Genomic DNA, 16,673 nt, shown 5'->3' on the forward strand with positions numbered 1-16,673 from the left:
TTCACATTTAGATGCCCGAGGGTTAGGTTTTTTTTTTTAATTATTATTTCAGTCTTATGTTTCAAGTTTCATCCAAAAGTTAGGTCATGGTATAAACTACAGGAAAATCAGTGTGTCACTTGCTACATGATAAAGGGTTGATTTGACTGTGCAAAGATTTGAGCTTATGGCTTGAGTGAATTAAAAAATCCTCCTTATACCATTAGTTGAATGTTGAATTAGAGCAATAATAAAGTTTTTAGGAATGCTTGTCACTATTTTAATGTGTCTGTAATGAACAGCAACAACAACATCTTCATCACTCCATGGAAATTAGCTTGGTTTTGCAGTGTTAGACAGCTGGGAAAGGCAGATTCTCTCCTGTAAAAGAAGGTGGCAATTGAAATTCTATTGCTATCAAAAGTAACTAATTTTAATTTTTTTTTAATTTTTAAGCTAATCATGTACTTGTTTTGGTGATTAGTTTCTGCAAAACTTATGTGACAGTTCAAAAAAAAAATCCCCTTGGTTTTCATGCATTCCAAATAAAGTTCAGACACGTTATTTGAGACTCTCTTTACGTCATCCAGTCATCAAAGTGGCAACTTCTTCTTAGGTTGTTAAATGCACTTACTTATAGATACTACTAACTTACTTTAGTGATGTATTCTTCTTTGCAACTAAATGTAGTGACTGAAATCTCTGTATATTGCTCAGGCATTTTTCCTCAAAGAGGCTGAATAAAATGACACAAATCCTGCTAGGCAGCTGATGCCATCAAAATGTCAGCTGTTAAGAAACCTCCCACGGTTTCAGCAAACCATGTTTGTCAAGCAAGTGATTAAAGTCAGATTTTGGAAGCTCTGCGCATATCACTCTAGTTGATCTGCATCTACCCTAATGCACTGCAACGGTGTGCCTGAAATTAAATTAAGGCCTTCTACTCAGTCTTTCCCAAACTATTCATGTAATAGCAATCTACTGCTGGAGCCAGGTTCATAGCTTCTTGACAGAAGTTCTTGTTAACCCTGAATCTGAATCTGATGATGATAATAACAACAGTATGACTAGAAAAATACAGAGGAAAATAATACTTAATATCAGATGGGCTCACATAGGATGCAAAAAGTAAACAAAAGACGAAATTATAACTGAGTAATTACATGTTCACAAACAATGATATTTTCACCATATGTAAACAAGTCTGTCTTCTCACATGGAAACAAGGTATATATGATTGTAAAGGAAAAACTTTACTTAATAAAATTGTTGAGAAATACTGGGTTTGGTAAAAATATCTGTATCATCCAAATTTACAGTTAGGGACTGAGTAGGTCGGAAAGAGTCTTGGAGGAAGTAGTAGTGGACGCTCCACTGCTAAATGAAGATTATTCAGGAAATGTTTCTGCATGTGTCCTTTTCCACTTGATTTTTCTACTGGTGTATCTACATGAGCTATTTTAATTTCACTGTTTTTTGTAATTTAATTTTGTACTGTATTTTATTTGCATATTTTAATTTGTAGATGTCAGAAAGGCTACCCATCCCAGAAACACACTATTTTGCAAAACTGACCTGTACCAGACAAAAGTTTTGGTGCTTGCTCTTGGACAATCCACATTGCTGTGCAAGAATAAATTTTAAAGCACATGTCAGTTTTGGACCCATGGTTGTGCCGTACATGGTATATACCGAAAACAAATCAGATGTGCAATGACTGGTGTTAGCCATCTGGCAACCACAGTAGAATTAAAACTCAGTAGAATTAAAACTGGAATTTTACTTTGTATGCCTGTCAGGTGGGGACAACCAAGCCTGTTGCTTTTATACAGATTTGCTATGTGAGATGAAGTAATAATCACTAAATTTTTAATAAATAAGTGAGCTGTATAAAACACACACTGAATTAATATTTTACGTTGTACAACTTGCTGTAATATGCATTCACTTTCAATCCAGAACTTCCTGAAGTATACTAGAACCTAGGGCCTTTGTATTGGTTACTGAGACACAATTTCTCACTGGGGCAATCCTGTCCTGAGGAACCATGCGCTTCAGCCAGTTTTACACCAGGCCGAGATGAAGGTACGGTGGTCCAGGAGGCGCTACATGAGCCACAGGAAAGTTCAAGATGTCAGAGTAATGCAACAAAGGTCCTCTCTTCCCACCACCACTCCAGCCCTGAGAGCGGCACTTCAGTGCAAATGCATCTCTGTAGTCCCCCTCCCCATAAACACCTCTATTTATAGTGCTTAAAATGTTGTAATGGCCTCATCCATCATCCTGAAAGAAGAGACTTGCTGGCTGGCACAGCTCAAACCTCCTGTCCCTTCACTGACAAATACAGCTGAGAATCAGAAAAATCCCCCTTCAGCCCATGCAATGGGTAGCAATTCCCCTCGCGCTGGATGGGGACGGACCTGACTGGCATGGTTGGACCTGCAGCAGAAAACAGCCCGGAATAATTCTGATTTACTGCCCATTTATTTGCTTATATCTGTTTGTATATTTCACGAATTCGTTTTTTGCCTTTTTAAAAACCAACATAACACAAGTTATTCGGGAAAGATTTTAAAATACCTACATGAGCTGGAGTTTCAAATGACTTCCAAAATTGCAATCTCAGAAAATGCCCAAAGTTTTTCCCTATGGCCCTCTGTCATTGTAGCCAATTTCCATGTTTTAAGAGCTGAAAACCAAGCAGCAGTCAAATATTATGGTATTTTCTCCACACAAGTTGCCCTCTGAACATTTTATTGTGTTATTTTGCTTACTTTCCACTCCCAAGAGTGAGATGGCTCAAACATGGTGGCCCAGGCCAGGGCAGTTTAGGGAGGGGATGTTTCGCTGGAAGGGCCTCAACCCTTGGGTGCCAAAGGGTGTTACAAACTGCCTGTGTTCCTGGTAGGGTTTTATTTTTAGATATTAGCCATGGTATTACAGCTGTGAATGACTGTTAACGGACACCGCCTTGGGATGTCCCCAACCAGCCCGGCCTGTCCTGTCCTGGCCCGGCCCCGCCGCAGCCCTGCGCCGAGGCGACAACCTGCCCTGCACAAAGATGGCCGCTGGCGGCGGGAATTGCGCTCCTCAGTCCAAGATGGTCGCCCGCCGGCATCCGTCTGACCTTTCGCCCTTACTTAGGATGGCTACCAAGCGACGTACCCAAAACAAAGGTGGCCGCCCCAGCCAGGGAGTTCCCTGCCCTTACCAAAAATGGCGCCGCGAAGAGGCGGCCGCCGGCGGCGGGGGGGCAAGGGCGGAGCCTCCGCCCGGGGAGCCGAGCCCGGGGGCGGGGCGGGGGCGCGCCCGCCGCCGAACCGGAAGTGCCGCGCTGCCTCCTCCAGCTGGTTGTCATTTCGTGCGGCAGCTCGGTCCTGAGGAGACTGGGCTCGGCAGCGGCCGGGCGGGGAGGAGGAGAAGAAGGAGGGAGGCACCGGTTGCGGCACCGAGGCAGGAAGCGGCGGCCGCTGGGGGGGTGGGGGGAGGGGAAGGAGACAGGAAAAAAAAAAAAAAAAAAAAAGAATAAAGAGGCAAAACAAGGCGGCGGCAGCAGCAGCGGAGGCTTCCCGCGGAGGACCCGTCGCGGCCAGGCTCGCCGGCTACCGAAGCACCTCCCGACTCTCTGGAGCCGGTGTCGCGGCAGCCTCCTCCCCCGCCCCCCGCCCCGCTCCTGTCGCTCTCGCCCGCGGAGCCTCCCCCCTCCTTCCACCTCCCGGCAGCAGCGTCCTCCGCGGCGACCCTCCCGGTGCCCGGCCGGTTTACATGAGGGGGAAGGAAGCCCGCCTGGAGCCGAGAAGACGCGCAGCAGGGGAAGGACTGCTCCGAGGAGCCGCCGCCGGACGCCGCGCCCCGGTTAGTCCGCCGGGCCCCCCCTCCGCTGCGCCCAGCGGCCGAGACCCTGCCCCGTAATCTCCGGGCGATTTGGGAGAACCGGTTAAACACCTTCCATGGGGGAGAGAGGAGCCCGGCCCCCCGCCGCCTGCACCTTCCCCTCCCTGCCGGAGGCTGCTCCTCTCCTGAGGTAAAAAATATCCCTGCTGCCTTCCCCGACACCAGGACTCTTGCGAGGGAGGGGGGACACCGCGGGGGCACCCCACAGAGAGCCGGGGCCTGGCGAGCCGAGCCTGCCTGCGCCGCCCGCCCCTGCCCCGCCGGACGCCGAGCCCCCGGGGAGGAAAAACACATACAGGCATATCCAGCGGCCTCTCGGCCGGGGCTCGCTCGTCTGCGGGAGCCCGCATATCTCGGTGGAAGGAGAGCCCCGCACCAGAAACCACCTTCCCAGCAGCAGTGAGAGCAAGAAAAATCTCCTTCCCCTTCCTCCTGCACAACTCGCTGTCCCCTCCCTTCCATTTTCCCGAACGCTGAATGCTGATTTCTGAAATGAAAATATTCCTCTTCGGCCAGCCAGGACTCCTGTGAAGGACACGCAAATATTGGATCATAAATAAGAAGCGAGTCTGGCGAGCTCAGAAACCCAGCCCAAAAGGAGCAGCATCAAGAATCCACCCTTCTCCTGCACAACTCACTCCCCACCCAACACACACAGAATACTAATTTCCTGAGATAAGATCTTACCCCTTTAAACAACGACACACGCGCATACACACACACAGAGTGTATATTATTACTAAATATAATAGGTTAAACGCAGCAGCACGGGGAAAAAGCCTCTTCTGTAACTCACTGCCCCTTTCACTCTTCTGAATGCTGAGATCCTGAGGTAAATTTTTCCCTCACAGCAAAGACTCTTTTTGAACAGGACACAAATATATATTAGATTATAGAGATGTATTAAATTATTCCAGATTTAAATCTATTTTTTGCTGCCAAGGGGTTGGGGGACCAGACGTCATTGTATATTTTTTTTTCTTCCCTTTTAACTCATTTATGGGTGAGTCAAGGCTGCTGAGGAGGAAAAAAACAGGATAGTTAGAATCTCTTTATCCTTATTCCCCAGAAGCTTTTTCTCTCATTGCTGTGCATTTCCTTTAGAAAAAGGAAACCTCTTATTTTGTGAACCAAAGATTTATTTTTGCCTTCCTCCTGGCCAAAGGAAGGAAACGGACACAAATTGACACATTTAAATAGTTGAAGAGATCTACCTTTTGCAAAAAACAAACATCTTTATCCAAATCTGAAATAAATAGTGTGGAGGGAGAAACTGGAATATCTAGCTAAAAACAGGATACTTACTATTCCTGCCTCAGAAGAGGACAAGGTAAACACTAAACATCAACTTGTTCTTACAGGGAGGATTCAAACCCTAAATATAATCAATGGGGGATTACGGGTTTGGAGTGTTAGTGCAAAACAACACTGGAAATAAGTCAGCTTTTCCAGTCAGATTTCATCCACATCTGCAGCCTCCACACCATCATCAAAATGCAAGCCCCAGCCCTGCTGCTTTTATAAATAATAACACAGCTGCCAATGGCAGTAGTGCTGGGTCAGCTTGGCTCTTTCCTGCTCCAGCTGCCCATAATATTCAAGATGAGATTCTAGGGTCAGAAAAATCTAAAACTCAGCAACAGGAAAAGCAAGAGTCCCTAGAAAAACAGCAGCTTTCCCCTGGTCAAAGTCAGGAAGCAGGCATGCTCTCTGAACCTGAGAAAGCTAAAACTGAAGAAAATCAGGGTGATAATTCTTCAGAGAACGGCAATGGGAAGGAGAAAATAAGAATAGAATCGCCGGTGTTAACAGGATTTGATTATCAAGAGGCTTCGGGGCTAGGTACTTCCACGCAGCCCTTGACATCCACTGCATCTTCTCTGACTGGTTTTAGTAACTGGTCTGCAGCTATAGCTCCTTCCTCTTCTACAATAATCAATGAAGATGCAAGTTTTTTTCACCAGGGAGGGGTCCCTACTGCCTCAGCTAATAATGGTGCTCTGCTGTTTCAGAATTTTCCACATCATGTCAGCCCTGGCTTTGGTGGTAGCTTTTCCCCCCAAATTGGACCCCTCTCTCAACACCACCCTCATCACCCCCATTTTCAGCATCATCACAATCAGCATCAGCAACAGAGGAGGTCTCCTGCAAGTCCTCATCCACCTCCATTCACACATAGAAATGCTGCTTTTAATCAGTTGCCTCATTTGGCTAATAATCTTAACAAGCCACCTTCTCCATGGAGCAGCTACCAAAGTCCATCGCCTACACCATCTTCATGGAGCCCTGGTGGTGGTGGATATGGTGGGTGGGGTGGGTCCCAAGGCCGAGACCACCGCAGGGGACTGAATGGAGGGATAACCCCCCTGAACTCCATCTCGCCCTTAAAGAAGAATTTTGCAAGTAATCATATCCAGTTGCAGAAATACGCTAGACCCAGCTCAGCCTTTGCTCCAAAATCGTGGATGGAAGACAGTTTGAATAGAGCTGACAACATTTTTCCTTTTCAGGTGAGCGTGGTTTGTTATATCCATAAGAAAAATGACACACAAGTGCATTAAAATGCCCTAGAAAGGGTTGGGGGTTTGGACAGTACAGTCTGATTTTATGACTTCTGTGTTTGCAACTTACAAAAAATATGGCTAACTTTAAATGCCATAGTGTGAAATATGCTCTGAGCTGTGAATCATGTTTGGTTTTTTTAATAGTGGTGGTCATTTAAATATCCATTGCCCACCGGACATCTATATTAGCCAGTTTCCTTCAGCTTAATACTTACATTCAGAAATAGCCGATGAACAAATTCAGTTACAAGCATTAAGTATATCTGCAAAAAAAGAGTAAGGAAAAAAGTGGTGCCTAATGAAGTATGAAAGATCTGAGGCCTTCTGAAGTATTTGAGAATGTACCACATCTGAGGAAAAGTATTAAGTGATTGTATTTTGTTTTAGAGTATCATATGGACTTGTAGTGCGACATGATTTTTGTAGCATTTTTTTGAAACTTAATATTTACGCAGTTTGCTTTCCTCAGTAATGGCAGCAAATTTTGGTTATAGGCCATTATATCATCACCAAAAATAGATCTGGACGAGTTTCAGTTGGTGGTCTACTGTATCTTAGTATGGCCTCACCCTGCCAGGAGGCAGGTTGTCTGGCAGTTCAACCTCTCCTTCTAGGCCGACTTTTTATGAATTTGGAATGAGCTGTATAATACTGAACCTAATTTGCAGTAAAAATTTAAACAGAAATACTCTTCATCTGACCACTAGTTAAATCTAGCTTTTGTGTGTGCCTTTTGTAAACCACTTTATGGTGACTCCAAAAACCCAAGACTTCTTTGACATTTGGTGGGTTGTTTTTCAAGATCTTTGAATGAGGGCAGAAGTAGAAATTTCAAAATGATTGCAGTATTTCTAGGCATGCTGTAAGAACAAGGGTGACCTACTTTAAAATAATGCGAAAGATCTGCAGGTGAAGCCGTGCAATATGCCTCATGGTATAAACCACCCTAAAGAAACAAATATATTTAATAATGACATTGTGGATTCAGACGTAGGAACAGCACAGTTCTTCGTAAACTGTTCAGCTTCTGTTTGGTTTGCTGGGCCTGCCTATACAGCCTTCTGACAACAGAGCAGCTGCTGGCACTAACTTTCCATTAGAGACGTTTTTTCTACTGCAGAGCTACTAGTTGGTTTAATACCAGGTAGAGCCCTTGTAAATTTAGAATGTATCGTAATAATTGACTTTAATGTCAGGATCTGTAATTAATATAATGAACCTGAGTCCAGCCTACCAAATTTATACACTGAAACCGTCAGGAAAAGGGACACAGCTGGAGTCGGTCTTTTTTCAGCCTCACTGCAGTGAGACTTGGCTCACAGTTTAAGTCATTCTGTACCCTGACACATAGCTGAGGCTCAGAGTGACAGAATGAGATCAAGTGTGTCCTTGCTGTTGTGTATAAGGCCCAAATATACAGGCGGTGATAGAAATGTGCTTGGTTTGGCATCAAGGAAATTTCAGGAAATTGGCAAAGTCAGCCTTGACTTCTGGGTTATGTTCCAAACATAGAACATTGTACATGTGTATTTTGGTCATGGTAAAGAGATAACTTTTGTGTAGCATGTTAGTATCTGTTTACGTAAACACTGAGATGAAGCTGCACATGTCAAGACCAAGTCTGACACTTCTTCATGCCAAGAAAAGGAAAGTGTTGGAGTGAAGTGCTTTCCAGTCTGTTACTATCACTTGTGAAGAAAAGGGCAGGGCAGCAAAACAGGACTTCAGCACTGCAGACCTAGAAAGATGCTGATTAATTTTGAAGCCATCTTGGGCAACTGCTTTTTATAACTTTTCTGTGTAAAATCTTTAGCTCCTTTGGTTTCTTAGTTATTTGTGTCTTGAAAGCATACTGGATTTTTGAATCACTGGAAACAAATGATGTAAAATTTGGCCTTTGATATCTCTCTACTTTTTCTTGACTGTGCTGATTGTATGCCTGACTCAAAGCAGAATTAAGGAGTTTTGCTTATTGTTTATTTGTGTTCATGCATATATATATATATATATGAAGTCCTTGACGATGCAATCATGTACTGGACAAGGCTATTTTGTTACTGGAATCTTCTTAGATTCCTATATCAGAGATAATTGAAAGCTGTCTTTACTGCAGCAACATAATGGAGTAATTTGATACAACTATCCCTTTCATTTAATATTTATGTTTGCTGCTTAAATCATTAACAAGTATTGCCGCAATCTAGTGAAAATTAGTTTCTTTGGAAGGCAAGATGTAAAGGAGCAACTGCAAATATTTGGGGATCACTTTTTTCCCCTCAAAGGTTTTACCTATTCCAAAGCTTGGTGAAACACAGAAGTCTCTGTTTTGATGAAAATTTTAGGGTAACCACGTGTAAGTGCTTGTTTCCTCTTCAGAGAGGACAACATTGCATAACGTCCCCATAAGCTATTAATGCTCACCTGGAGTATTTCTGCCCATGGCTCTTAGACACTTGTGATGAAGTGGGCATTCCAAATAGCGGAGATAAAAGGAAAATACTGTGGTGATCTGGTTGATTATCTTGCAATTTGATGATTGCTTCCTTGGTATTGAGCGCTGCATGCAAAACATGGTGCTTTTTGTTGTAAGTGTATTTCGTTTGGAATTCTGTCTCATAACATCTCAGAACTAGCATGTCTGTAGGAACCTCTTGCTGCAGAGATGGAACTGGAAGCAAGGTTGGAGAAGACCGTTACCAGATCTGTTAATGAAATTAAGCTTTGATGTTGTGCTTTAACCACTGGGCAGGCTTCGCCCTTCAAAGATATTTTGAAAAGAGAAAAGCCATTGTTCTTTGTACGTTCATTTGAAAAGGAAATGGTCTCCAAGCGAAAAAATGGTTCCTGAATAAAAAAAGTTAAAATTGAGTCTTTTGGATACAGCAGCCTTCTCTGAGAATTAATAAGTGAAAATGCTTTGCCTGTGACTATTGCATCTTAGAAAGTTACTGGTTTTTTAAAATAGTTCCTTCTGCTTCTTTCCCAGTGGCACTGACAAACTAAGTGCTCAGTAATTGTATTTTACTGTAGCATTACTCTCAAGATTGTTTTGGCTTTCCTTTTGCTGTGTACTTGCACTTCCTCATGAGAGTGGAACATCCTGCCTGTTATGCAATGCATAAATCTTGCTTTGATAGGCATTTCCAGGTTTCCAGAACTCATCTTCAACTACATGACGATGTTTTTATAAATTGGTCTTTGAAGGCAAAAGCAAGTTGAGCAATAGTGCTCAGCTTTCTGTAAAAATGCTTACAAATAATTTGTGTTTCTTCCTGGAATCAGGCTTGAAAATAACTGCTCATTTGAAAGAATTTTGTACATGAGAGCAGTTCATTATATCCACTTGTTCAAAATGTTTTTTCCTTTCTTCTAGAGTGGCTAGTTTCCAGGTATATAACCTCTTCCAAATCCATTGAGGGTCTGTGCCAAAGAGACTTTCTCTTTCCTTAGGCAGATATGGGATGTTTGAGAAAACATACGTGATTACAGAATGTGTTTTAATTCTGAGCTATACATCATGATTTGTTTGCCCATAGAAATGGGTTGATTTAATAAATGCGTTATTCCAATTCCTTGTGAATTTGTTTTTAAAAAAAAAATCTCTTCAATGCATTTGCCAGTCTTTCCTCTTGAAGGAATTTTGCAAGTAAATTTCTCTACCATGCCTCTTTATTGTAATATTTGTTCTTTGTTTTTGAAGAACCTGTTTGTAAATCATGATGGCTCGTTGCATAAAATAAGGCTAGTTGTTTTGCAGAATTTTATTTTTATTCCAGCAACAGCAATTATTCTGAGAAATTTCAAGCTATCATTTTAAAATAGAACAAATACTTGAATTTGGATTTTTAAATGTCTGTTCACCCATTTTTCTATAACTACATCAGCTGTGTAGTAATTAGTGTTTTGTATGCTCTTCCCCACAGCTACTGATCTGTGGAATTAGAAGCACTTTAATGTGGTATGACATGCACAAGTCAAGTACTGTGGAAGTTAACACTGTTCTTGTTTTATAAACTTACTACTGACGTTAATACTTCGGCTTCGGCCCTCCTGTGTGTTTTTGACCTCAGGGTTTCTTTTTAAAGAGAGCTTTTGTTAGAAGCTATTTGAATTATGTCTGTATTTTCCTAAGATTAAAAGGAGTACTCTTATTAAGCATTTTGCTTTGAAAATTGCATACTTAGCAGCCCAGCGCAAAGATTGAGAACACAAGATATTGTGGAAAATAATTTCTAGAAGATACATAAAAAATTTAATATGTGGCTAAAATAGAATCAGACATGTAACTGGAAATTTTTATAAAGGTCTGTAATTTCTAACACTTAAAAAAAAAGTTCAAGTTTGACTAAACCAAAAGTGTTCTCTCCCAGAAAAACTCCTATGTTATGCATCACATAACTTTTCCAGCTTTTTCTTATTGTTCCCTGGTGAAGCTATAAAAGGTGATCAGGGCAGCATACAGCAACATCCTTTCAGGAAAAACCTGTTTATTCAAAGCCTTTAATTCACTGGATACTGGACTGGGAGCTGGAATACAGCATTTGCAGCATGGTGGGAAGGAGGAGAAGCTTACCCAGAAGCATAATCAAGTCCAAATTTGCTTCACAATTAAAAGAGAAATGTGAAACTTGTGTTTAGTACCTGCAGTATTACCTCTCCCTACACACCTTCCTTTGCCTGAGACACAAGGCTTTTTAATTGTGGGAAATAAGTACAAGGTTTCAGAAAGTTTCAAGCTTCCCATGCTATAATGAGAGTGGCAAATGTAGTTGTGAGTTTTCTAATTTTCACAAGTATTCTGGTTTGACAAGATTTAAATATATAACTAACTCCCAGTTTTACAACTACACCTATTCCATAAATATTGCTTAATCACCCTCAATAAATTGCTTAATGTAATGGCATACTTTGCATTATTATTGATGCCTCGGTCTTCAGCAATATCATACTTTATAAGATTAGGCACAGCCTTAGCTACCAGCAAGTGCTCATACCTCGCCAGGCTGCTGGGCTTTACTTTCTGTACTATTTGGGTTTGTAGCATGGGGAGGCCCATCGTGAGAAGCACTGAATAAAAACTCTTAGGTTCTGGAATCTTAATTGTTCAGGTGATGATAATGTTGTGGGTGCAGATTAAATATAATGAATCTGAACTTCAATAGTTAAGTTAGATGTACATTTTTCTGATGTGTAGGAGGAGTGTTTAGGTATGTGATTTTCAAGTGCAAACTATGATCTTCCTGTGCATGAGAATTTCATGTTTAGTGTCTTTTGCATAGGAGGATGTCCCAGTATATATCATACATGCTCAGTACCAAGTGACTTTCTTTTTGGAATGAAATGTCTTTGAACTTTGAAAATAAAATTGGAATAGGAATTAGAATTTAGTGATTTCCTATTCACAAGTGGCGCCATTTTTACAAGACAAGAACATAAAATAATCTGTCTGGGTGCTAGTGGGGAAACCACTGTAGTTACAGAGGTGAAGTGCTTTGCCCATGCTGTATGAATGCAGTTACAAAGTTGTGGCATGAAGTCCTGAGTTTTACTTCTATGCTTTAACAATGAGCTTGCATTATTATAAGCACTCTATATCCTTACAAATGATTTCTAGGAAGTAGGAGAATCAGAATAATTTTATTTTTACGCAGACAGAGCTGGCCAGTGTATAGTTCAAAACTGTTGTATATGCTGTTGTAGAATATTTACAGTCTTGATAGCGCTCTCCTATCCAGATCTGCGAGCTGTCACCTCTTATATATTATTGTGAAAACAATACTGCTTATTAAAAATTGTTTAACGAATGCCTTTTGAAAAGTTGGCTGACATTTAAAACATAGTCATGTATTAAGATTGCAGGTTGATTTATTTCTTTTTGGTTGGCTTTTTCTTTTTTTGGTGGCCTTGTGTTCAACCTGGTGTCTTTCTGCCTCTGTTCTGTTTCCCAAGGATAAATGTGCGTGCCCTTTAAGCCCTCTGATAAAGCAAAATTTTAGATGCCCTAAACAAACTCGTGTAAAGCCAAGCTCTTGTGATCAACCTGGGTAAATAATATCAGGCTGTAGTTAACTTACTTTGTTACTGAAGTGTACATACTCTGCTTTATTCCAGGGTGGTCATTACCCCTGTACCTTTTCTTTATAAATAAATAAAAAAGTATACAGTAAGCAATCCAGCTCCATGGAAAGCACTGTAACTTTGTGAATTGATCGATTAAAAACACCACCATATTGCTATTAATTCTCTCTACATGAAGTCTCTTGAAGAAAACATCAGGTTTTTTTCCTAAGTACAGTGTGATGTACATGCCTTATAACTCACAACTAACGTGTACCTGGGATTAGCTCACATTTAATTAAGCTCATGATCAATATCTTGACTGGTACAGCTTTTTTGATGTTATGGAATTAAATGTATAGTAAAACATTTCTTCAGCAATATGGCCACTACCACTAACCTGTCATCAGTCTTTTTTTTCGGTTAGGTATATAATACATATATATAGTTCAGATATAATAAGTGTTTCTGGTAAAATATGCTGACTATCTTGGAAGTTAAGCCTGGCAAAATCTGTGCTACTGTTTTCAAAGCAGTCTCAGAATAAAAGGTCTTTGAATTGTATAAAAATTCTAAAAACCTACTAATGGTGACTTTCTCTAATAGTGTGGACCTTTTCAGTATCAGGGCAAGTAGTCAACTAAATTAATGGAGTTCTTTTATAATAAGCACTGTGCCAACCTCTGAACCAGTTGAGCATGGCATTTTGGCTGGTCTTTATTTAGGACATACATGACTGACATATTTTCATTAGATACATGTACACAGGTTTGCTTATATACCAAGTTCTTGAATTACTCTGATTTTCCAGAGACGTGGACTGCTGCGCTAATTTCAGGAATATATCCAAAATCACTGTAACAGTAGTAGTTGTGGTTAACATGGTTTGCCTAATAAGGAGAGACGTGGAAGAGCAAACTGTCTCAAAAAACCCAGGAACAAGACTGATCTTCCCAAGGGTGTTGCGGCTGGGGCAATTCAGCATCATGAATTGACAATGGTAGTTAGATATGCTGAAAGACAGGCAAGAAATAGGTAGTAGCATATCAACATTTTGAGGGCGCTCTAGCCTATGGCAGTCTTCTCCGTTGCTATGAGAAGTTACTGGAACCACTGGAGAGCATGAGTATTAATGTGGGGCATATTTTAGCCTTTTTATGTGATTGCAAATAGCTGCAGGTAGGAATTTTCTGTATTGATGCGCAAGGTCGTGTTTTAAAATGTTTGCAGTATGATTAGAACCTTACAGACCTTCCGCTACAAAAGTGACAGCTAGCTGGTTCACTCAGAAGAGGAAAACTATAAATGCCTTACCACAAAAAGCTTCCATTGGAGAATGTGGTGTCCCTAACAGCTAACCAGTTCAATTCCATTTTTTTTCCCAAATGTTTAAACTGTCTGTTCACAATATTAAAAACTTAACCACTGCAGCAAAACCCTCTGTTTGCTACTGTAGCTCAACCTGACCCAACAAAGACACTTTAGAGGCAAGAGACTATCTTCAGGCTCATGTATTCCAGCACATACACAGCACAGTAAACTAGAAATTACTCAGCTTGGGTTTCTTCTTTTGTGTCTCTCAGACGACTGCAATGTTAAGTGCCACAAATTCAACAAAGACTTGGAACTACTGAAGTTCTGCACTTTGTGAAATAAGAATGTTGTAGCTGTTCATGGGTTGGACTTGAGGTTAATTCCACACAGAGAAACACAATACAGTATGAAAGCCAGAATGGAAGAAGGAGTAGCTACTGAGGGATGCCAGGTTTTCAGAAAATGCTCCCACCTGTGTTTTAGGCTATTTTTGTCATGTTGTGAGGACTTCTGAAAATGTAGAGATTATCTTCTAGCATCCATTTCTGAGTTACACAGCTGTTAGATCCTGATGGGTCCAGGGTGCAGACCCAAGGACTTGCTTAACCCTGCTGAGGTATTTTATTGTAATTAGAGTTTTAGTGTAACTAGTTCTGAACTAGCAATATATAAACCAAAACCTAAATGCTACTTGGAAAGGAAGAAACCAGTAGGAAATGCGTGAAAATAAAACACAGAATTTAAGAATTTAAATGCTTCTGATAGATTCTGTAGGGTGCTTCAGTTACCTTGTAATATAAATGACCAAGGAAATAAATACTGTGGAGAGACAGGGCAGAGCTATGCTTTTTATAGCAAACTTGTTATTGGGCTAGCCTAACAAAGCAAATGGTTCTGAACTCTGGTCTTTCTAATGCTATTTGAAATGCAGCACATCTGGATAGAAACACTTCACCTCTTCTGCATCAGTGATAGGCTGTTCTAAAGAGAGGAAAAAATCAGAAAATTTAATCGAAAAATAGTATTTTTAGTGGTCAGAGTATGATTTGTGAACTTGGAAATGGATTGGGACTCTAGGAGCTAGTAGGTTCCTGCTCTTAAAATAGTATTAGGTGTTTAAAGTCCAAAATGACTGATCATTGTCTGATATATGAAGAATAGCTCTTGCAACACTGCAATCAATACTGCTTTAGTGCTTCATCACTGGAAGTAAAGGACATTGTAACTTGATACGCAGTAGTCTGCGCAATACTGTCTTTTACTTCACCACTGGTTTTAAAAATTACGAAAGCTGGATCTGCATGCTTTGGAGAAATTTCAGCTTCACGGCTAGAGTTAGGGACAAAAAACATATATTCACTGCTGTAATAACAATAGTTGTAGAGAAGGAGTTCAGAGCAAATGTCTGTCTTGGATTCCTCACATTTTGCTTTCTTATTTGAACAGATACTTTCTATGCTTGATCTCAGTTCAGAGGTGAATCTTTTAGAACAGGAATGAAATAAAATCTTCAGGGCTGATGTTAGAGTTCTTGGACACAGAAAAATTAAATTCAAGGTGGATTAATATAATTGTATAAAATTCTATACTAGTGTTTCTACAAATGTCCAAACGTATAAATGCATAGATAACATGGCTAGATGAATAATTTTGGGAATGAGAGTTTTTTGCCTCCATTAGTGACCTTTTATGATACTGTGAAGATTTCAAAGTTTCTATATAATTTCAGTTATTCTGAATTTGCTAATTAAAATAATGCAGTGCCAGGATATTTTATGTTGTCTTACGCTACTGTAACTTCAGATTTATAAGATATGGAATTTATTGTTTTAGTTGGGAAAGTCTGAACCATGCATGTGTTAAATGATGGCTTTGGTTAATATGAAGGAGAAATATTTGGTAAGTATACTTCAAATGGCTTGAGATAATCAAACAGTAAGGTGAGACATGAGACATCTTGCCTCCCATTTGCTGAGTCCTCCTTCAGTTCTAGTAATGTTTGGAATACCAAACTTGTGAATTCAGGGAATTAAAAATCAGAGCTAAGTTTTCACCTAGCAAACCAGACTACTGGGAACACTACTGCTTGTGGGGAATACCTTATAGTTATGCTGAATTTGAACTGATTGCAAAATTAGCTTATTTCAGTTGTTGAGGAAGTAGTTTAGATGAAGGAAATTCTGTGTGTTTCTGGGATTTAGGTTTTCTTAAACTCGGGCTGAAATATGTATTTTTATGATTTCTCCTTGCAATTGTCTCCCCCAGTATATCCTCCTCTTAACCGTGAAATTATTTTTAATGAAGTTTAACTGTACAGCAAGGAATACAAACTAAATATTGAATTGGGCTTCTTAAATGATTGGTTATGATAAATATAGATCAGATTAATATTTAAGAATATTCCATTTTTTAATATTCCTATATCAGACTGACTTTAGTGGTGTATGTGGTTTTGCTTAATTCTGCTGTAGTAATGTAGAACAAAACTGAAAATTTTGTTTCAGATGGTCGTTTTTAACACTGTGTTGCCTAAACTGGCTTTCTATTTGCTTGCAGGATCGCACAAGGACTTTTGACATGCATTCTCTGGAGAACTCGCTAATTGACATAATGAGAGCTGAAAATGATTCACTGAAAGGTAAATTTAGAAAGAGACTATTTCCTGCAGTAAATAATTGGGAAGACATGCTTACTTAGAATACAAAACTTCAGCTTTGGTTAGGAAAAGTTAAGTCACATTGTGCACCTAATGCATGTCAGTCAGCTCGGGTAGGCCCCCTTTTTTTCAGTTGTCTCTAGCTGAAGATATTGCAACACACGAGCACTTGAGTGTGTTTTGTCTTTATACAAAACAATGTGAAACAC

The 16,673-nt window shown here is 40.4% G+C and overlaps 1 protein-coding gene across 1 annotated transcript in view; it reads left to right on the top strand.

Moving 5' to 3' along the window:
• Window positions 1–5,019: 5,019 nt before the first annotated feature.
• The window catches only part of CPEB4 (cytoplasmic polyadenylation element binding protein 4), a 40,220-nt gene continuing 28,566 nt past the window's right edge, over window positions 5,020–16,673 (top strand). The window contains exons 1-2 of the mRNA XM_075102452.1: window positions 5,020–6,383; window positions 16,365–16,446. Coding sequence (XP_074958553.1) covers window positions 5,262–6,383; window positions 16,365–16,446 — 1,204 coding nt within the window. The 5' untranslated portion in view covers window positions 5,020–5,261. The remainder of the gene's footprint in view (window positions 6,384–16,364; window positions 16,447–16,673) is intronic.

The sequence above is a fragment of the Phalacrocorax aristotelis genome, chromosome 8 (assembly GCF_949628215.1).
Source record: "Phalacrocorax aristotelis chromosome 8, bGulAri2.1, whole genome shotgun sequence".
In the NCBI taxonomy this organism is placed as follows: domain Eukaryota; kingdom Metazoa; phylum Chordata; class Aves; order Suliformes; family Phalacrocoracidae; genus Phalacrocorax; species Phalacrocorax aristotelis.